Source organism: Natator depressus, chromosome 7, assembly GCF_965152275.1.
Source record: "Natator depressus isolate rNatDep1 chromosome 7, rNatDep2.hap1, whole genome shotgun sequence".
Classification (NCBI taxonomy): Eukaryota; Metazoa; Chordata; order Testudines; family Cheloniidae; genus Natator; species Natator depressus.
Window position 1 is genome coordinate 105647009 of NC_134240.1, and position 24218 is coordinate 105671226.

Genomic DNA, 24218 nt, shown 5'->3' on the forward strand with positions numbered 1-24218 from the left:
TTTGTTTGAAACGCACTTCACTTTACATACAACTTAGGTAGTAATCCTCTGTTTATACTTTTCTAAATGGGATAAATTTCAAACTTCATATAAAAGTAGTGATGGTAGTAATATAGCATCATTTAAAGTCATTTTGTATTTTGTAGCCATCATAGTGTAGAATGTGCATATTTGCTTATTGATCATATTAAGTACAGGAATTGCGATCCAATTTAGTGCTGTATTTTTAGTGGACTGATTTTGGCCTCCCTTTCTGCAAGAGCAAATTATGTTTACGTTTTTGCACCAAGAAAATGAACTACAGGTGCAAATTTAGCATGCTTCTGAAAGTTTGTCTTAGCACGGATAGTTGGTAAATACAGCGCTGTTGTTTCTGAATCTATCCAAATGGATTTATATAAAATACAAACCAAACATAAACTTCAGTGTTTTTAACATTTCTCCTGCATGATCTGCAGTGTCAAACTGATCATAATTTAGGTGTTTTCAACAGTATCACATGCACCTTCTTGGGAAAAAAAAATAGATGTAAAATAAATCTATTCAAAACAGAGTAATTGCCTTTTAAAAACTCAACTTGTCTAAAAATTATCACACAGTAGTATCAGAAATTACCGCATTTTCCTCCTTAGGAGGTAGCTGTAAAGGAGGGTTGCAAATGTTAGCTTTTTAATAATATCTCTTGTACATACATCAGCCTGGGACAAATATGAAATAAGTACATTTTCCTATAAATGAAAGAGAACTGACTATTGTTTTTGTAGTACAGTAAAAGCTTTGTTATCTGGCATGGTGGGGGAATGAAATACCAATTTTCAAAGAATTAGAATACAATAAAATGAATAAAGTATAAACTACAGTACACAGGTATTCACCAATCTAGTAGTAGTACTTCACTGCAGAGTGGTTGGTTTTTTGACGCATTTAGGTGTATACAGGTAAAGTTTTCTATCCAGTAGGTTATCTTATGATACTACATATCACTATGGGCAGCGCATGGCATAAACCCAGATCACTATAAATACACTTAACACAAAAGGTATACTGAACATAATTTAATCTTTCTTTGATGATTCAGAAGGCACTTCAGGATCTTGCAGTGTCTCAGGGTCATCATTATCAACATCAATGATCACTGTAGTTGTGGAAAGTGTAGGAGATTGGGCTGAATCTGTAATGATACTATGACATACCCTGGAAGCTGCTTTTTTTGAATAACTCCCTGGTATGAGCTTGCTTACTTGTCTTCTGCCTCTTTTGCATAAAAGTAGAGTGCAGAATGTTCAATTGCATAACCTCCTGGCGGTATACTAGTCCCAGTTACTAGATTGAAGATTTGTATTGGGAGATATCAGAAATGCCAGTTAATAGAGCTTTCTGGTTGATAAAGTGCCGGATAACACAGCTTTTACTGTACTTGTGATCTTGACAATCAAAGATCAATTCCTTGCTCTGCCAGAGACTTCCTGTGTGATCTTGGGCAAGTCACTTAGCCTTTCTGTGTCCATCTGTAAAATAGGGATAATAGTATTCCCTGCCTCACAGAGGTTGTGAGGATAAATATATTAAATATTGTGAGGTGCTCAGACACTATAGTGATTGGGGCCATATAACTATCATAGAAAGCTTTACAGCAAATGTGCAGAATTGTGAAGTCCTTCTCAGTCTTATTTATGGGGATACTACTGCTATATTATAATACATCTGGTATTTGCCATGTGTTTTAAAAATAAAGTGACTTCTGATTCCTTTGGGTACTTCAGAGGGCTGGGAGTGGGAAAGGGCATTATTACATTCTAGTAGATTGTGAAACATATCTTTGTTTTTCTTAATTAAAAACTGCAAAAGGGCTAAACTTTCTTTCTCTAAACACAGCCAAATGTGGTAGGCTCCAGTTATATAACCAGCAAGGGAAGACCTGTATCAATTACTCCTATCAAGTCTTTTAGAATTTTGCATCTCAGTAGTTCATGTCTGTTTCTAATTAAGTTTATAAACACTTGAAACCAATCTGAAGTGAGTATTTCTAAATCCAGCCTGATCCTTGATCACAAAAGGTATTTAAACAGTGAAGATCGTGCTAATGAGCTGTAGCCAAGCAAATTTGTCAACTCTCTTCTTAGTATGTGAAGAAGGGGAGGGGGGGAAAAAAAGCTAACATCCAAATGAAATGGAAATGATCACTCTTGGATTTTCCATCACATGACTTCAGTTTTTAGAATTAGAACGATCACACCATAAAATCATCTTCTTGAACCTTAAATGTTCCAGTGTTTCTTAAAGGCAGGAAAGATAATTTAATCAATTTTAGTTAGCTTTATTGAGCTACTTTTTCAACCATCAGTGACTACAGACAAAAGTTTAAACCGTGCAATTTGTAGGAAGGTCACAAAAATTAACCCTCATAAGTTAAATTTGTGAACCTTTTGTATGTTAATATATACAAATGTTATGCACTTTTAAGCAAAATGTTCACCTATTGAAAAGTTGGAAATGCTTTCAAGATGTTCCTCAAAATAACACTACATATTTGTTTTTATCAAGACTGTTGCATATAGTAGTTGCACAGGTGACAGCTGTGTTCATTTTTATATTTCTCAAGATAATTTGTCTTGGAACTTTCCCATAAAAATTGGAAAGATTAGGAATGAGTCCACATATCAATTAGATTTTCATCCAGGTTTATATAGCCTAGGAAATGTACCTGTACTGTGTTCACTTTGACCTTACATTTCCTTATAGTTTTTTGCAGGACTAAATAAACAAGGTATTTGTGTGATTGCAAAAAATCTCTTCTTGGAACTGTCCCTTGGAATTTCAGATGTACTTTTCAACATTTATTCTTTTGATATTTCTTATGTATTTTGTGCTAAACTATTTTGTAGTGTTCATGTAAACTGTTAAACAGTTGCCACATATCACCCAAAGGCTATTTTAGGTGTGCTTGATGTGATTCTTATGTATGGTTTATATATTAATTAAAGGGCAAGATGCTGTGAGGTTCTGAACACCTCTCAGAATGGGCACCTTAGTTTGGTAAGTATTTTAGGGTCATTTAACTCAAGATACACTATAAATGTTAAGATAGTCATTTGGAAGTATTGAAGGTCATCGGTTCTGCAACAATAGTTTCCAGAACAATTAATTTTAAAGAAGAAATGTATTGGTTCAAAATATGACTACATAAAAATCCTTTCCTTCTCTAAGCTATTGTGTGTGATCATCTGCTGTAGGGAGGTAGACCATTAATACTATGAATCCATTATTAATGCTTGTTTGGTTTTTGCCCATATTCCTTCTGCTACTAGTATTTCAAATTTGTGTGTTCAGTTTACTGACCTTCTAAGTGTAGCTGCCTTCTGGTACATATAGACAATGCATAGAACTCCACTGGACCCCAACCACAGCTCTTTGTATTCCTGTGGAATGTATAAAATAATTGGCAATCCTCATCTAAATTACCTTCAGAGAGATTGCGTGGCACCCACTTTTTCCTATTTAAATATTTTCAGTTATCCATAAACCATATTTTAACAACCAGTGCAAGAGTACTCAAAGAAGCCTCGTGAATATAATAAGTTTTGGAGTTCCTGGATAAAGACAACTTTGTGAATTGTGATGGCAAAAACCATAACTTTTCCAAAAGCGAAATACTTGATATTTTTGAAGTTGTATGGGTTCTGTTCAAACTTTGCTTGAAAAATAAAAATCTTCTGGCAAAATATTTATGGAAAATATTGAAAGGAAGGATAAGTTTGGGAACTACATGTCAAAACCTACCTTACCATGGTAAATGTCCTATTTGTAATTTCATCTCCAAATCTATGATAAAATAGCGTTTCCATGCACTAGTTCTTAGTATTGAGGCAAGTCTACTACATGTGTAACTTCATTGTGTGACTAAAACTTTTCCTCACTTGTCAATATCAAGAAATCAGGAAAAGGATTGTTAAAATTCGTGAAACCATTTTTCATGCTTGTAAATTGTTCAGAAAAAATGGACAAAATTCTAAAAATAGTTGATGGGATAAGGTGGACAATTCAGGCTGAATTGTTTCATGTAGAGGATAACCAACATATGGAATTAGTTACCAAACACGATAAAAGTTAAAAGTATAATTGAGCCCAGATATACAGCAGATGCTGTTAGTGGCTCCAGGGATATGTGCTGGGCCTGAGTCCCCTTCCCACCGAACCAAGAAGAAACCACTAGGGGGACACTGGGTTCCAGCCAGCACTCTTACCGCAGCTAACTCTTCAAGGGAAGACCTTTTTGTAAGGCCTTCACAGCTTCAGAACATGTTTACTCTTCCTTTGCTGTCATATCATCCACTCTAATCATGTGGACTTTTTTAGACCATAATTGATACCATATATTACTTATTTTTTCCAGTAATTGATTGATCTAATGTGATTTATGTAGCCAATTTGCTACTGCCAATCCAGTCAAATTTTGCCTCTTTCACAACGACATCTGCATTCATCTTTGTGGTTTTCAAATTTATCCATTCCTCTCTCCCTCCTCTTTGCCTGGCTCATTCCTATCTCTTCATTCTTTACCCCAATGAGCACTTTCCTTTCCCCAGCTTCTCTGCAAATGCTCCTACCTTCTTTAATCCATTTATCTCCTTTGTCATTTCCACCACCACATAATTCAAAGCTACCAGAGCTTATCAACCACGTCATCCCCAAGTGTCACTGAAACCTACAGCTGGTGGGGGCTCTTGTAAGGTCAGGGACTATGGGCCAGATTGGTTCACTTCATTATAGTGCTGCTTCAATTTACACCAGTTGAGAATATGGTCCTGTGTCTGTCTTTTATTTGTCCGAAAAGTGCGTGCCATACTTTAGACACTGTATAAATATAATAAAAATATATTATTTCTGAAAAAAGAGGCGTTTGTAAGGATATGGCAAAAAAAAAAAAAACAACCAAGATGATGAGACTAAAGTAAATCAGAAAAAGACAGGTGTGCTGTGCTGGATTACTTTTCTCTGGAGTTAAATTTTTTGGTTTTAATTATTTAAGTATTTCTTGCATCAGACCTAGAATACACAGAAAACGTAATTTAGGACCTCAGTTCCTTAAAATTCAGGATAGTCATCCACAATTTTAGGGATATTATTTCGAATATCCACAGTATATTCCTTTAATTTGTTTTTAATTTGAAATGGCTGAGGAATAGTCACTAAGCCTTGGGTATCAAACATCTAAAATTTATTTAAGCTTAAAAATAAAAGCTTTTACCCCATCATAAGTATAAATTAGTTTTGAAATTCTAGATGTTGAAGGATCTCACAAACCATCTGGAGGGACGTTCAAACTCAGACTTTTTGGAAGCAGGCATGACATTATATTTGTGCACTACTTATGGCGACTTAAATTAAACTGGCAGATTAGAATGATTTTGCCATATTGAAAATTACTGTTTACAGCAGAGAGAGATTTTTTGGATCTTGACTTGGTTTCTGTTATCTTTGTCTTCACAAAAAGTTAGGGCTTTAATTAATGGCTAAAGTTTTTTTTTCTAGTTAGTGTTTCTTCTGTACTGCAGTCATTTTAAAATATTTTCTTAGGCAAAATGTGTTCAGAAAAGTAAAGTGAGCATTCTGTATTTATCACAGACGTCCAGTGTGCTAGCTGGTTTTAAAACTTGTATGTCTTCAAGCTCATGTAGTTTTCTGCATTTGTTTATTTGAGCAAACTGTTTTGACCAGAGAATAACAACGTTATGTTTCTGTTCTCCCTAATGAAATCCTCAGTCTAAGAGTTCCCTGCCATGCCTCATGACTCCTACCCATAAATCAACCATCTAGCTGTTAGGTATGCACACAGAGCTAATGAGCCAACTGAATTTACAAAAGGCATCACCTCTATAGCTGAAGTTTCTTACCTTTCTACCACCTCAGGCAGTCTTGGAACCATTCTTTCCTAATCTACTGCATTTAGTTTATTTGGCCAAACTTCCTTTTTTGGTCTTTGTTGAAATTTACTTACATAAAATTAATTTTAAGTTACATTTCATCTTGGTATAGGATCCAGTCAAGGTGGTACTTCTGGAGAAGTATTCAAGCTCCAAGAATTGTGCTTCATGCGACAATAGAGGTGGCCCTCAGATCAGTATGTCAGTTGCTAAAACTCGCTGGGAAAGGGTGCTCAGCACCTGTAGTGTTTGTTTCACAGCAATAAGCAAGTTGAAGAGATGCCTTCAATTGGAGGAGGTCTTTTCCACTCAGCCTGTTGTATCAGTCTCTGAAGAAAAAAAGATCTTTGGTTCCAATACCCTCTCAGAACAGTATAGATTTCTCTGTAGCACTGCCACCTTTTCCCAAGAAGGTTTTCATCTATACTGAGAGATTCCAAAGAAGAGGCCTCAAAGTGCTCTAAGTCTAGGTGCAATTTCTTTCACCTTTTATTGACAGCAATGGTTTCCAGGAGATTGTAGCGTGCTGAATATGAGCTTCGTCATTCTAATTAGTGCAGTCCAAGGAAAAAGCACTCCAGATACTTTGGGAACTCCATTCAGAACTCCATGGCCTTTGGAGAAAAGTCTAAAGTTGAAGAAGTCTGCATCCAGGCCTATTATTAACTGATATGATTTCCAGCACCAGAGAGACTGGGTTGTGACACTACCACGTAGAGCTCAAGTCAAACTTTTATTTAGCCTTATTCTCTTCACTTTGGAGCTAAATCAGATGCTCATTTCAGCTGGCAGTCCTTCAGTCTTTATTTAACCAACACTTCCTGTGCGTATTGCTAATCTTCTACAGTGGAGCCCTTCAGAAACAATTTCATGTGGAGAAAGAAAGGTTACTTTTGGTAACCACTGTTATTTAAATACTTCTACAGCTCTCCACTAGCCATTTCTTCTTCAGAGCATAATAGCTAGATTAAATGATTAGTATGATTGTAGTGACAGTTATAAATGTAGTTTCAGCTTCATATTCCTGTATTGTTTTCTGTTCACCTGGTTCAATGGCTTTAGAAGGATTCCAGAATTCTGGGCCATGGCATACAACTTCTTTTAGTGTAGATCTGCATAGGTGGTATAGGCCAAGAACTACATTTGCTGGTACATAAGTCTTTTTCAGCTTGCTGCAAGTAACATCTGAAATCTGAAAGGATCTTTATGAACTTTGTTGTTATAAAGAAAATACCTTCCATAGATATTTCAAAGAATATCTTCCCATTCGTCTTTAGCATTCAAATAATAAGAGTCAGAATACAATTGCTTAAAGTTCTGTTAAGGCAAGTCTGGATTATCAAATTTTGACTATTTGTCAAGTGTTTTGTCTGGTGGTTACTAAAGTTTTAATTCTAAATAAAAAATCAGTGATATGATTTCAGGCTCAAAGCCAGACAATTTTATAAGATGTGTATAATATTTATTGTGTTTTCTTCTTTAACTATCCATTTTAAGGTTTAATAAGTTGTGCTTGCAGTACTGTAATTCTTTTGTCTTAATTTGTTAAACAATCACAGATGATGATGAGTTAAGATGCATTTTTCCTCTTAGGACAAAAAGTTTGCCTTTTGAATAGTGATTTCAGAGATCACCAACTTCTTTTCTGCTAGAGTAAGTGAACTGCAAAGACTTGGCTGAATCAGACCATCCTGAACGTTTTACTGTACTTCCTTTGTGACTTGTTCTTGCTGGTTTTAATTAAAAACTTTTTTTCCCTGGTGAGGTGTTTGTTAGCTAATGCTTACTTTTAGCTGTGCTTTTAGTTTGGTCTGAAGTAGTAGTTTTATATCATGAGGGATATTGGACATTAATTTTTCTTGATGAATGAGTTTGAGATACAGTTTGAGACAAAAAATACTAACTTATTGTTTTGCATAAATATTAATATTCATATGTCCAGCCTATCTGAATTGTGTACTGTATCTTTCTAGTAATAGCTTATGCTATTCTATTTTTCAAATTTTTCAAAAGGCTTCCAGTATCTCGCAGCTGACACAAAAGAAAACATGCTTTACAATCAATAAAAAGCAAATTAAAATAAAACTTGGTCAGATATGTCATACTTAGTTTTCTAGCTAGCAAGTTTAAAGTCCATTACCATTGATCTGTACATCTTTAATTTAGTTTATCATTGCAGATCTGAGTTGTAAAATTAGAAAAGGTGATAATGTACAATTAGTTTCCTTTTGATCTGAAAGATCACATGATATGAAGCACTTACAACCATTTATAAACTAAATTTGTATTTGAATTGAAATTTTAGATATTTTAGCTTCCTGCAAGTTACCACTTTTTTTTTCATCATTTTTGATGTTGGCAGTATAAGGCAACTCTAATCCTGACACATTGTACATTGTGCTTCTTTGCAGGTTTAACATGCTAGAAAACCTTGGAATTAAATATGAAATTAGCATTTATGACTAATAAGTTTCAAAGCAAAGTGGAAACTGATTCAATGTCTCTTTTATATGATAATTGTTTCAAAAGCAGCCTCAAAAGCTGCCAATCACAGAGATCCAACTTTTATTGTTAATGGCACATTTTTGTGCCTCCCACACTGATTTTAAATTATGGAGTGATACGCTGCATTGTATGACCATTAATTCTTCAGTTATTTTCTCTAAGGTACTAAATATGGAGCTAGCTCCTCCAGTATGGTAAGGTTGTTTTGCCAGGTTAAGCAGCACAAAGAAGCCCTAAAAACAGTATAATTGGTAACTTGAGGATACCCACTGGTTACAGGAAGATTGGAATGGCATAGAGCCGCCCAGTGGCTCCAACAAGACTCCCCCATTCTCACCCCATTAACTAGCAAATGAAACATGGAAACTGGTATTTGACAGAACATTATTATGCCCCAGTGATCCCCAACTGGTGAAAGGGCCCTTTGGGCCCTGGGCATCCAGCATAGATTAGAGCAGACCTGGGGACAAAGTTAAGGTTGTGCATGCAACTGTAATGTTTCCTTTGTGTTCAGTTATTAGGGTTCCCCCCCATGGAGTGTTCTGAATCCAGTAAGCAAGTATTTACTTGCTCTGTGAAATAAGTTTTTATTTCACTTTTTAAAATTTTGGGGGCGGGGAGTTAAGCTTAGGTTTTTGCGTTGTACCAAAGGCCATAAGATCTAAACTGAAGTTACTGATATATGAAATGTGAGTTCTTGGATTGAAACTAGAGAATGAGCATTATTTTTAGATAGGTAGCACTTCCAAATGGATTTACTCCTGTCAATTCAAGCACCTATTGCAGAGTTACACGGACATTTCTACATATAGAAAATAATGTGCATCTGATCTTTGGAAGTTGAAGCTAGACAAATTCAGACTGGAAATAAAGCATACATTTTTGACAGTGAGGGTAATTAACCATTAGAACAATTTACCAAAGGTCATGGTGGATTCTCCATCACTGACTGTTTTAAAATCAAGATTGGATGTTTTTCTATGCTGTAGGAATTATTTGGGGGAAGTTCTATGGCCTGTGTGATACAGGAGGTCAGACTAGATTATTACAATGGTCCCTTCTGGCCTTGGAATCTGAATCTGTGAATTTACCTATACTCAGAAATGCACTTTTTACCTTTTGGAGAGCATCAGTGCATCCTACTGTTATATATTCGTCTGTGCTGTGAAGTCATTAGTGGACCTGTGTGTATGATGTCCTCTTGTTACCTTAAACATGTGTCTCAAACCAGATGACAGCAGTTAAAGAAATATAAGCAGTCTTACTGGGAAAATGGTCTTGATGGCCAAATATTTTGCATGGTATAGGTTTTGTAGTGGATTTAAGGAAACTCGGAATTATGATCAGAGACAGTCTCATATCAGAGTTTAGCTGGGGTATCATGATTCTTTCTTCATTAGAAATAACATAACCGAATAAGATTTTATGGTGACTCTCTAGCTGTATCCAGTCCAGAAAAATAGAGGAATATTTTCCTAATTAGTGACTTTAAAAAAAATTGGCCGTTGTCCAATTTCCTTTCTGTTTTAAAAAGTAATAAATGGCAATAAAACTTACTTTTTAATTTTTTTGGCTATTTCTACTTGTTTATTTTCCTGTCATTCAGAATTTTATGTACTTAAAAGATTAGCTCTTAGCTTGTTCTTTTTTTGTTTCTTGCATAATTTGAGAATTGGTCTTGCATAAATTGAGAATTAAGTACATCAGCAGTCCATTAAATGAGAAAGAAGAATCAGGCAAAAGGTGTGATAGTGATAGCTTCTTCAGGTACTGCCAGTGCTCCTCAGTTCTGCCTTGATTGGCCTTTAGCCTCTTAATAGGCTCTTTGTAACTGGGCTCATTTTTGTAACACATCTTCCCAAACTCCTCTTATTTCTGCTCATTTCTGCTCATTTCTGCCACACGTCGAAAAAAATGACTTTCAGAGACTGAATGGTGACTATCTTTGCTAGTCTTTTTTCATCAAAACTGTTTGAACCCAACACCCCAAACTTGAAAAACTGATTAAGATTTTAAAATTTTGCTGCAAAGAAGTTTTGAACCATTAAGCTTTTCATGTTGTAGTGCTGATTTAAAGCATGTTTCTACTTGCAACCGTGCATTTGTTCGACTGTGTCTACATTCTCTTGATCTTTCTGTGTACTTCCAAAGGGCCCTGTCCCCTGTTACTGCCACAAACATGCAAACACAAAATCTAACACAAAATTCTTTAACTACCTTTAAGAAACCAGGTAAATCTGCTTGTTCAGCTGGTATCAGGCCATAATTAAGAAAATTTTAAAATATCTTTGGATTAGATTCAGGAATAATGTCAGAGAACAAAAAGACTTGGGCTCTAGCTGCTCAAAATCTTTATAGGAATAATAAATAAAAAATAAATTCCCACAAGAATTTTAAAAAAGTAAAGCCAAAGCTTAATCTGTGAGAACCTGCAGTGATACACTCTTGATGTTCACCTCGTTCTTTGTATGAATGGAATGGCAAAATACTTCGTTTTATTAAAACACTGTCTTTCACCAGTTCCCTGAGTAAGTGAGATTATTGCCATAGTTAGCATAATATCAGTGTTCATGGCACTACAGTTAGGGCTGTCAAGATCTCAAAGCATAATTTGCAAGTTTCGCTTTCCAGTTTTCTTTACCAATTTTTGAGTTTTTCAGTTGCCTTGTGGGGAAAAAACCAAAGTTGAAGAAACACTGCTTTAAACTGTGGTAATCAAAGGCTACTCTCTCCATACACCGCCACTCCCTCTAAAGTCCCTACCAATTGCCATATTGCGGAAACCTTCCCTAGAGCGAGATTGCTTTTTGGAGAACCGACTATTGTTGTTAAGTGATCACTCATTGTTTGCTGTGTAGCAAGTAAAGGCCCTCACTTCAGTATCCGAGTCGGCTGTCTCAACATTTCTCATACCTTTTGACAAGAGAATGAGTATCCAGGCCAGGAAATCGAATCAATATCTCTTCTAGCAAGACAGAATACTAACCACAGGGCCTCTGGGCCAGCCCTACTGCTGATTTCTTTTTCATTGATATTTGTCAAGTCATTAGTCCATAATGACAGCTAGATACTACAAATCAGCAAATGATTTAAAAATATCACCTGGTAGCCTTCTCTTTGACTTGTGTGGTTCTTGTTCATGTATGAGATTTCAATAACTTTTTAAAAACAAGGAAATCCGCAGACAAAAACTGTACACCAGGCGTTAAGGTTGCAAGTGTGTACCAGTAATTTAAGGGTAAAAACCATTACAAGGGTGTTATGATTATCCCCGAAACAAGTATTCCCAGGAAATTAAGAGTTAAAGTTAAACTTAAAGAAATTCAAACATATTAAGATATAGAAATGGATGGCTAAGGCACCCAAAACCTTCACTCTGCCCTGACACACTGGGGTGGCTGGGGAGGGGTGTGTATGTGTGTGCCCAGTATCTATAAAATTAGTTTTACTCTAACCTGGAATAATCACCAACACTAAAATGCATTGATCATAGTTTTATAGGTATTGAATGACTTCAGCTTTAACTGGTCTACAGTGAAATGTGTAGAAATCTCTTTTGAAATCTAGTGGTTTTAGCATCCTAATTTAATGATGATAGTTTTTTGCATGGCAGCTAGGATTGTGTGGTAAATAGCAGACGTAAATAAAGTGTATGTAATTCAGCTGTGTCAAGCAATTTTGGTTTAAAAAATAAAAATCAGCAGATGACTAGTAAGTAAATGAATTTGTGTGTGTGAAAAAACGTGGAGAGGACAAATGTGTTTTTAAATTAACTTTATTCAACAAAATTTCCATATGAACTTTTAGCTTAGAGATTTTAGTGCTTGATCGACAGCATATTATTTCTTGGAAGCCTAACCATAGCAATTTTCCCAACTTTTGCTGAGCTTTCAGAAATATTTCCATTCATGCTCTGTAAATTGTTCTGGATAAATTACTTGAAAGAAGAAAAGAGAACTTAAGATCAGTGTATCCTGTTAAAAAGTTAGTTGATATGCACTTTGCTATAAAATTACCCATTTTTATTCAAAGTGTTTCAAAGTCTGTTTCCCATTTGGAGAAGAAGTTTTAAATTGATTTATTCTGTACTCTGGCATAAGCCTCCAGAAAATTGTTGCAAATCAATATGAAAACATGTGAGAGACTAAATCACTGGATAATACTTCTGTTAAAGTTTGCCAACCTGAAGTAGAAGCATAGACCAGTTTGGGTTTCTTTAAACCAGATCCATAACTTGGGTAGCCAAAAAGTTTCATATTGTGTTGTACTGAGGCTTTTAAAGCTGTGTATATTTTTGGAGCTATCCTTCGACCGGTAACTCGGAGCCTCAGCTTTTTGCATGGACAACCACAATTGGCTCTAGGTTCAGAAAATCAAAAGCACCCTCATTCTCTGTAGTGTTGAATATTTAAATCCTTTGCCTTTTTCAATATGTAACTAAAGTCCAGATTCTGCTGTGTAGCTGTATAGAGCCATAAAGTAATCTGAGTCTGATCCTCTACTTTCTATGAGTATTTATTTTTCTCGATTTCCCTGGTATGTACTATACAGAAAGGATAGACATGGGTGTTAAAGGTAGGGGAGTAGCATTGGACATGAAACATTCTGTAATGAAATAATTCTGAGTAAAGAGAACCTGCGTGTATACAAATCCCAAGTCATAATAATACAACTCTACTAGCGGGTTTACCCATAAGAGAAAGATGTTGTGTATGTAGTTTTGGGGGAGATCTAACATCTAACTAAATCTAATAAAAGCAGTAACAATGGGTGACTTCACCCTAACCTACGTGCATATAAAGTTAGGGTTAGTGCTAGGGGTTAGGGTTTGGGTATTTCATCAGAATAAAGTTTAGAGGACTGGTATTTTTGAAACCTAAAATTATTTCTTGGACCAGTTAGTTCTAGAGCATACAAGTGATGATCTACTTCCAATTTGTATTAAATAACACACTTGTCAAGGTTCCTTCCCCACTCTGAACGCTAGGGTACAGATGTGGGGACCTGCATGAAAACCTCCTAAGCTTATCTTTACCAGCTTAGGTCAAAGCTTCCCCAAGGTACAAAATATTCCACCCTTTGTCCTTGGATTGGCCGCTACCACCACCAAACAAATACTGGTTACTGGGGAAGAGCTGTTTGGACACGTCTTTCCCCCCAAAATACTTCCCAAAACCTTGCACCCCACTTCCTGGACAAGGTTTGGTAAAAAGCCTCACCAATTTGCATAGGTGACCACAGACCCAAACCCTTGGATCTGAGAACAATGAAAAAGCATTCAGTTTTCTTACAAGAAGACTTTTAATAGAAATAGGAGTAAACAGAAGTAAAGAAATCACCTCTGTAAAATCAGGGGTAGATACCTTACAGGGTAATTAGATTCAAAACATAGAGAATCCCTCTAGGCAAAACCTTAAGTTACAAAAAAGATACACAGACAGAAATAGTTATTCTATTCAGCACAATTCTTTTCTCAGCCATTTAAAGAAATCACAATCTAACGCATACCTAGCTAGATTACTTACTAAAAGTTCTAAGACTCCATTCCTGTTCTATCCCCGACAAAAGCAGCATATAGACAGACAGAGACCCTTTGTTTCTCTCCCTCCTCCCAGCTTTTGAAAGTATCTTGTCTCCTCATTGGTCATTTTGGTCAGGTGCCAGCGAGGTTACCTTTAGCTTCTTAACCCTTTACAGGTGAGAGGAGTTTTCCTCTGGCCAGGAGGGATTTTAAAGGGGTTTACCCTTCCCTTTATGTTTATGACAACACTGGAGTTGGTTGAAGAAATAACTATGTACAGTCAAGCCATAAGGTAATAGTGACCACAAAATAATTAAATTCAACCTTTTCAGGAACCAAAAAGTAGCACTGTGGCATTCTAGTTTAAAAAGGAGAACTTTTTAAAAAAAAATAAAATAAGGAAACTATTCAAAAAGAGCCTAAAGTCAAAAGCGAGGAAATGAAATTCTTAGGCTCAGCATGGAGGCTGCTTAAGCATACCAGAATTGAGTCACAGAAAATATACATATCCCTAACCGAAGAAAGGAAAAGGAAAGGAATAAAATGATATTGTTAAATGACGGAGTCCAAGAATCAGAGGGGTAGCCGTGTAAGTCTGTATCCACAAAAACGAGGAGTCTGGTGGCACCGTAAAGACTAACAGATTTGAGTTAAACAGGTATTCTTAAAAAAGCAAAAAAACAAAAAAAGGAGAGAAATCCAGACCAACTGACAACAACAGAAAGCAAAATGAACTATGACAAAATTAATGTAAGATGAAAATTAGAAAAGCCAAGGGAGATTTTGAGAGAGAATTAGCTGAAGACAAAAAAAATTTTTTTTAAATACATCCAAAGCGGGAAGTATGCAAGAGATTCAGTGAGTCTGCGTACAGCTAGGCAGTAAAAGGAAAAATGGAAGAGGATGTAAACATAGCAAAGTAGCTGAATGGTTACTGAATGGTTGTCGTGGCCTTCGTGGCAGAAATAATTACCCTAAATCAGTGATTCTCATCCCGGGGTTTGGGGATCCCTGGGGTGGTCGTGAGCAGATTTCAGGGGGTCCTCCAAGCATGGCCAGTGTTTAACTAGCTGGGGCTCATGGCAGAAAGCCAAAGCCCCACCAAATGGGCTGAAGTCCGTGGCCCTGAGTCCTGCCACCGTAGGCTGAATCCGAAGTCTGACCAATGTGGGGGCCCCTGGCAGTTGCCCTGTCCTAACACCAGCCCTGGCTTTTATATGCAGAAAACCAGTTACCGTGGCACAGGTGGACCGTGGAATTTTTATAGCATGTTGGGGGGGCCTCAGAAAGAAAAAGGTTGAGAACCCCTTGTCCTAAATCTCATCTTTTTAGGTAATAAGGATAAAGCATTGCCAGAGACTGAGGTATCGAAAGAGGAAGTGTTGAGATAATTTTAGAAAATAGTAACAAATCCGCAGGACTAGATGTCATTGATTCAAATAGGCATAAGAGATAGAATTGAGAAAAAGAGCATTTAGGGGGAATTTCAAAATAAATTTCTTGACAGTGAGGTGTATGATGTAGTCTTCCCAAGATATGCGTAGAAACTCTCTTCTGCAGGACATTAAAAACTGGCCTTGTGGGGCGGGGGAGAGACTAGGAAATACACTGTAAATAACCTTGAATGGTCCCGAGGGTGGACTGGTTGATCATGTCTTTTCTGCCTCCAACATCTATAATGTTAGGAGCCTTTTGAGACTGAAGAATAAAGCGCACAAAATTGAGGGGAGAAACAGAGGTCATTGGGTGGTTCATGAGAATATACTGTGAGAAAGTATGGGAGAAAAAGCATCTTCTGATTTTTATTTTTATTTTTTTTTTTTTAATTATAACAGCTTCTCCAATGAGTAAAGTTGCTGAGCTGCTCTTTCTACTTCAGCTGTGTCTGGCAGATAGTAACCCATGAGAAAATTAGGGAGGGAAACTAGGAAAACACTAGTTAAAACTATTTTAATAAGACACAGAAGCAAGATTAGTCTTTCCTGCTTTTAAAAAAAAACACTGTTTCATTTACATTAATATTCTACGGATTTCATTCCAAGCTGTTATGATAGCGGCAACCTGTTTTGCACCTATGTCACAACAGCACAGTTACACAGAGAAGGAACATTGGTACTCATATTTTCAAAAGTACAATTAATTGTCTTTAATGTGTGCTTAATATTCAGATTGAGCAGCAGATTTCTGATTTTTATGTTTGTCAGGTTATTTCTTCTTTAAACAATACCAGAGCCTAATCTGTTTTTATTTTCCATTAAATCCTCTGGAAGCCATCCTACTTAAGGTAGGATGGCTTCCAAAGAATTTAAATGAATAAAGTGAATACTTTCCTACGCTCATATGATTTTGGCACTAGAACAGTAGCAACTGGAAGCTGACTAAATTGTTTCTTATGGATTTGGTATTGTGGTGACAGAACTTCTTATTCACCCTTTATAAAAGCTTAACAGTGTACCTGAGATTAGTTTAGTGATGACTTAAAAGTGCAAGTAAAAGCCTTTCTTTTTCAGATGTAGTTTGAATCATATTTATTTAGTCATTTAAGTACTTTCACAGCAGGTTCTTTTTGTCACATAACTTTATTCTTTTATGGGGTTGACAAATTATAGTCACAAAAGAAAGATAATCTCTCTGGTGTTTAAAAGAACACCTATGGGAAGGATTTTATCATTCTGGTCTCTGTATAACATCTGTAAGAATCATGAATGGGCATTGAATAAGTGTAAAACATATATATGACCACTAAAAGCATAAGTTAGGGGACTATGCATATCTGAGTTTAACATATTACCCCCTAAGACAGTTTTTACATGCACATACACACAGTCTCTGAAGTTGTGTTGATGCTGAACTCAGGATGATTCTTCCTTCAGCAATATTCAGGATAGTTGGAAGTTTCTCTGTCTGCCCTGTAAGGGTGCATTTTTCTGAAGACTTGTAAAATGGTGCCACTGTCCAAGCTGGGATTGGTCTACTGTATGGTTCTCTCCCATAAAATACTTGCCCACAGCTATGCTAAAATCGTGGTAGCAATAAGTATGTTGCATGTTCTGATTGCAAAGAGGACAATGCACTAAGATCTGATGTAGTGAGTAAAAGTGAGCTAAGCATATAAAAACACACATTCAACAGCCCAAACAAAGTTCAACTAAGCCAGTGGAGACTGTGGAGAAGTTGAAGGTGCAGGAGCTTTAGTTACTGTAATACATACAATCTGGGGCAAGGAGCAATACAAGCCAAAAGATTCATTTGCCCACAATATCTGGTTTCAGTTTTAAATAGAAGTAATAAATATCAACAAGTAAGTAAAGAACAGCCGTGAAAGTGCTCTCTTCAGACAACTTATGAAGACTAGTCTTGGCACTGGTCCAGTTCAGGTTGCAATACTTGGCCTAAAGGTGTAGTAAGTACAAACTTTTGTCTCCCATTTAAGAAGTTAAAATAACGTTAATTGTGTCACTTTCTGAGGCTGAACTTGCAAATTTTGTTCTCTGGGAACTTTCACAAAGAATGAGAATAGTATAGAGGGGTGGGAAGAATGGTAGAAAAACAAATCCATTAGGATACCAGAAAGGTATTGGCTACACATCAAAAAGCCTAATGGATTTCAAAGAGGGAGAAAAAGCCAAAACAAAGTGTTTTTTACTTCAGAGTTTATCTAAAGCAAGTGCCAGCAATAATTAGTGGAGAAGCATATCTTAGCATGTACTATTGAGATTTTCTTCTTTCACATCACTCTTTCCTACTCAAGAAGAACATTGTACCTTTATGTAAGGAATCACAACAGATAAAAGTAATGAAGTCATTCTGAACTGGATGAATCTCTATTTTATGTATTAATATCCAGATTCAAGCAATCAGCAGAAAAATTATGATTCTGCAAGCTTCAGTGGTGACTTTCAAAGGAAAAACATTGTTAGTGACTTCTTTTGTTTCTTTGTAATTCATAAAGGCGGCCTGAAAGGGATTTTAAAACTTTTTTTTTTATAGTGAGGGTCACGTTTTAATAGACATTCTCATGAACAGCCTCCCATTCCCCATCACATACGCCCATCTCCCCTCTCTTTCATGATAACTCAGCTGTGGCAGCTACAGAGGTTGCTTACATGGAAAAATAGTTACTACATTTATTGCATTTTTTAACCTTTCGTGTAATTTAGGTGTTGGAAACAAGGCAAACCAACACCATGTAATTAGCCAGCTCTTCAAAGACCATCAGCAGGTACTCCAAAGACATCAGTGTGGCAATACCTGGACTAAATAATGCAGCATGAAAAATCTGTCTAGTTTTACGTTACTTGTAGTCTGTTCAGGTCTATTCTATTAACTGCTTGCAAAGAATTTCAGATGCACTTTGGAAAACCCGTTAGGAAAATATCAGCCTCAATTTTGGAAGGCTCTGTTTTTTCCTCTTTTTAATTAAAACTGTTTACCCATAAAGTAACTATTAGAATTGTTAGGATTTCCACATTGGTGGTTTGATTGAATCAGCAGAAGACATCATCCCAGTTGTTTATAATTCATAATGCAAAGGGAAATGGTGTAGAATGGACTTCAGCAAGATTCATTTGAGGAGTCTTAAATCTATGGGAAATGGATTGTTTTTACATTGGGGTGGCAGCTTTAGTTGTAAAGAAGCACAATTTTTAGACACAAGTAAATTTGAAATGTTAGAAATTTTGAAAATATATACATGGATCATGAAATGGCTTTATACCTCCCCATAAGAACTTTGTAGCCAAAGCATCTTCTGAGCCCACAAAAAAATGTGGTACTCTTCGCATAGCTTATGTCCTATTTACTGGCATTGTAATGAATGTCTTTTTGCTCTGTTTTCACTTAGCAGTCTAATAGTTCTACTTTCCAAAAGGAGCTTTTAAACTGATTTTTATATTAATGGCCATGTAAACCTAGTGTTCAGCAAAGTCAGTGTTTTCTTTAAACAACACTTTGTAAAAATCTTATTAATGTAGCATGCAGCTGCTTCAGGCATATGGCTAGTTGTTCTCTTACTTAAGTAAAAACTTTGTTTCCTAGTTACTCTAGAACCATTTTGCCTGGGATGTAAACACCTACACAAATGAGAATTCAGCAATAGCAGCAACAACTGGATGCAAACAAATGAAGTTTTAACTTATTCAGCACAATACTTGGTGCTTGTTAGAATAAATCAGAGTGGTATTGTACATTAAGTTAATAAAATGTAACTATGGATGAGGCATTCTGCCTGTCTGGGTCCTGAAAGCCTAGGGAAATTGGTCAGGCCAATGCTGTCAACCCTGTTGTTGGGTCTGCAGGACTGTGGTATCAGACTGGGAAGGGTTAAGTAATACATGACACATGCTGGACCTCATTCCACTACTGGACCCAGCAGATGGGTATTCATGGAAGAGTGCAAGAGAGACTAGGAGTTGGCTGGGGATAAAGCTGTACTCAGTTTGGGAAGAAATTTTGTCATTTATACCCCAGAAAGGATTATGTGGGCACCTTTCTCTGCCAGCAAACCAGGGATCCCATGCTATAGCAATAACATTTGGAAACAGTGTAGTTGTCAAAAACAACACTGCTTTATGGCAACTGTAGGAAGTCCATTTTGGTCAATGATATTGGAAAATAGTTTCAAATACAGTATTGTTTCTGGCACGGACCTCCACTGAACACAAATTTCAATATAGCTTTTTATGTGTGTTAGAAACAGCATACCTGACCGCTTCAGGTGGGTAGATGCATGATTTATTTTCACTCATCATGGATACATGTTTTCAACTTATTATTTACATTACTCCACAACCCATGCGTATAGATCAGCTCGAAACAAAGTTATCTTATTCTTTAGTACTAAAGAGAGCACATAGGTACATTACCTTTTCTTAATCAAAGAAAATAAGGTGAGGAAATGCATACTAACAAAGACAATATGTTTATTAATTTGAGTTTTATTTCTTTTTGCAGTTGATGAAGGTTGTATTAAAGAACTGGGCCGAGTTCGGGTTCTTCACAAGAGAATTGTAATGCCTTACAGCGTGTATAAGAAAAGACGGAAGGGGCCAAGTGATGAAACCAACGTTCAGCAGTATGCAAGTTTGGTGGGACAGACATGTTCAGAAAGGATGTTGTTGTTTAGAAGTTGAAGAGTTATTAAATGGCACTTCTGTGCCACTGTATTTTATTGCACTGCTGTTGAATGATACATAATACAGTTCTGTATGCCTACTAAAATAGAGCAGTATGAAATATAGGTATCTGCAATAGGCTATTGTGAATACATGGTAGTATACTTACAAGCAAAATCTATTAACACTTCAAATGATTTTCAGCAAGGCTTCAGCAATACGTAGAGTGTCTTAATTAAACTTGCTTGCATGAATTTTTTTTAAATTAGGTACTTTTGGCCTTTCTTTGCATTCTGAATACCTTAAAGTACCCAAGTGAACTGAATAACATTTTTTTTTTCTGTAGAGGCAAAGGTTAACCATAACTCTTCCCCAGATGAACGATACATCTATTAGAAAATCTCTCATATGGCTCCCTAGAAATCTGTGATAAAAATTGTGGAAGTTGTAATGAAATGTGTATAACTCTTAGGTTTTTACATGAACTATTGCGAGAGACTTGAAGTGTGCAATTACTTAATATAGAATGCTGCACTATTATATCATACAATTTATTACCATGTAATGTAAATATATAGAGGGGGCTCATAATTTCATTGGAACCATTTTGTTATTTTTAAATAATGTGTATTACAGTGACGGAGATCACACTGAACTTGGAAATTAGGTTCATTTCTCCATGAAAAGGGCAACAAAGTTTTGGAAAGCTTTCTTCCCCTTTAGAAATAAAACTGAGAGTAGTTTTGTTATAAAATTACCAAAGAGATACAGCTAAGTGGTACAGTGGGTAAATATGCTAGCCTTATACTTTTGCTGAAAACAGTTCATATCCAAATGTGGATCACATGTGTAAATGAGCTTGGTAGTTAGCTCATACTCATGTGTACATATTATAAAACCATGCTCAAAAAACACCCAGGCCTTGACGTGAGGTACCACTGCTATTCCGCACTGAGGTTCATTTGAAGAATTGTGTGGGGAAGCTTGCACAGCACTTGCCTGTTCTGTACGCCTTCTAGCTAGCAGCGTTAGCATCCCTGGCTTTCATTTACACTGCAGCCACTCATCGGATGACACATTTAATTTTTTTTGAATAAATATTTGTACTAGTTAGAAATTCAAGAGGTTCTGTTGCTTTCTTATAAGCACTATATTATCTCATATTTGAATATTATGTGTGCTCTTTTGCCATCTTTGTGTCAGTATCTGCTGATAGAACCCAGTTCTTATATAGTTCATCAATAGATTGCAATATCATAAAACTCTACACATTTGAAGTTTTGTTACTGTTTTTGCTAAAAGGAATCAGTACTTAAACTGAATCAGTTTCAAGTTACATATTAACCTTTCAAGAAAGTGATTCCTTTGTTGGAAAAAAAATCTTTAGGCGCTTACACTCTAATGTGCATTACCTGTGGAATTAAAAACCATCTTCAATCCTTCAGCAACCTTGTTTTAATTTTAAATAGTAGCCATGTACAAACATTGGCACTATGATAATTAATTGGAAATGAAACAAGAATAACTAATTGAGGTCCAAGCAATGCAATTCAAGCAGACATTTTTCTTCCCTTCTACTCCCCAATTTATGATCATCATAGTATTGGTTTCAAATAAAAGTCCAAGAACATTTTTGAGAACTCTTTCGTATTTTACTCAACATGGTTATTGCATTGGTCTAGTCAAAGTCAAGTGGCAATAAAGAAATGATTATGGGTGTTAGCATCACATCTAAAGTATGATGGTCAACCAGTTAGAATTCAGAGGTAGTTTCCATATGCTGTAATTCACATAGTTCATCCATGATTCAACTGTGGCCTACACAGTTGATTTCTTTCTAAAGAGGAAATACTCTTCCTACACTGTGTTAATGCTTCTTTGAGTGATGCACAGTGACACCACAAATTACAATATAACCTTTATAACACTTTTTACCTACAAAATATATTGAAATGTAGTAATATCCAAAAATAACTTGTAATGTAATCTACATTTATACAAATTGATCAGAAAGGCAGGAGCTCCCAGTGGTTTTGGTATTAAAATGCAACACTATGGATGGTAGGCTTCAGACTTACCGGGTTTATTTTGGTTCGTGGACACTTATGCATTTCATACTAAGCCACCTAATTGTCTGAGGTTATTCTTTTGAAGAGCAGAGCTCTTGCTGTGCACTCAATTAATGGAGGCACAGAAGGGTACAGAGATGATGCTCAAACTTAGGATAGGCTTTTCAGAAGCACTCAGTGTTGGCCTAGCTCTACTCCCCTTGAAGTCATTAGTTAAAACTTGCATTGATTTCAAAGAGAGCAGAGCTAGGGTAATTGAGTGCTTTTGGAAATCCCAGCCTTAATGCCTCATAGAGATGTATTAGTTTGTTGTTTTTTATTAAAGAATGTTACAATTCTTGGGAAGATGCTTTGACCAGATATACAATTAAAGAAAAATGAGATATTTAAACAATTGAAATTTGAGGACCGTCAGGTTTGATGTTGCCCTATTTAGTTTGACAAGAGAATGTACTTGTCCATTTCCTAGATGAACATTGAATAGGTGTTGCCACTCTCTCTCTGAATTTCATTTCAATTGCAATGCTACAGCTATGTGGACTTTCTGTTAAACTTGACCACTTAGTTCATCCAATCTAAAAGGCTGAGATCTGACTTGTTTTTTCTTTTCTGTTATTTCAAAGGAGATTATTAATACAGTATTTCTCAGCACTGCTCACTCTACTCTTGTTTTGGAAATGGTACAAAATACCTAAGGTGAAATCCTGGCCCCATTGAAGTCAATGGGAGTTTTGTGGTGGACTTCAATGGAGCTGGGATTTCACAACTAGTCATTTTGAATTTAGTATAATGTCATGTCATTGAGAACTACTGTAATTAGAAGTTGTGAGTTTAGGAAAAAATATTTTATACATTACTTTTTTTCCAGTGTCAGTAAAAGCTGGAAAGTATAACTCCCCAAACGCTAGGTTGACTTTATTAAAATCTGTGTGGTTTCTAAATGAACAGAAAAAAAGTCAAGAAAATGCAAAATGATGTCAAATACTAATAGAATATTTAATTTTAATTAAAATTAGCTGGGAAGCATATTAATTTCCAACATAAACAGACTTCAGCAAATGTAGAGGAAAGACTTGCCTGCATGTTGAGTGTATTGTATTTGTAAGTGCTTTTCAGCCAGTCTGCTTGACATTTTAATACAAAAAATAAAGTGATTTCCTGTTTGCTGTGAATGCTTATAAATAATTAGTAGCTATATGATTGTGGTCTTCAGTGTTTCTGTTTCTGAACAACCAAGACAATTGTTTCCTAATGTGTACAGCAAGGACACAGAAGTCAAAGGACAACGTTGATTAGGTGGCACACGTATCAGCTCAAATGCAGCTTTTCTTTGAAACTATTCATTTTTGTCCTAACTAGTAAAATTAAAACAGCTGCTCACCTAATACCTTGATACAACCAATTCCCTATTCTACTGTGAATAGAATAAAATCTAGAGGTATTACTTTTCAAATATAGGGAAGTGGCACAACTAGTCACTTTAATTGGTCTTTACTATTTCCAAAAGGAAGTTTTAAATATGAATTACCTGACCCAGGCAACCAAATGTTCTGCAGTTTACAAACACAGGAATAATACCAGAAAAACCGCAGTATGTAACAATATGTATCTGTTATCAGACCCTGAAAAGAGCACCGCACAACTGAGAACTATGTATTGCTCTGTATGTGTTTCTAGTTGCATATAGGTACTTTCTGAGAGCTCAAGTATATAGCTCATTTTACTTTGCTTTGATGGCGATTTGTACAATCAGATCTTCACTCCAAACTATACAACATGGTCAAGGCTCAAATATGAGATCTCCTATGCAATCCTTAATACATTAATACACATTAATAACATAAATACACATGGGGTGAGAAGATGTTAATCATCTGAAAAATATCACTTTGCCTGAAACTTGGAATTCCAGGTTTCAACCCAAAACCTGATATTTTTGTTGTGTTTATCAAATCTGAGATAAATCTGGTAAATTATTTTAAAATTATATGTAATGTAAATTAATAACATTACATAATTATGTATAATTTTTCATTTTATAATCATTTTTATTTTTAAAATCCTGGCCAATGAATGCAGGCTTAGT

The 24218-nt window shown here is 35.9% G+C and overlaps 1 protein-coding gene across 1 annotated transcript in view; it reads left to right on the forward strand.

The window, feature by feature from the left end:
* The window catches only part of ATE1 (arginyltransferase 1), a 176508-nt gene extending 152742 nt beyond the window's left edge, over positions 1-23766 (forward strand). Inside the window, 1 exon segment of the mRNA XM_074959230.1 lies at positions 19903-23766. Coding sequence (XP_074815331.1) covers positions 19903-20081 — 179 coding nt within the window. The 3' untranslated portion in view covers positions 20082-23766.
* Positions 23767-24218: the final 452 nt, after the last annotated feature.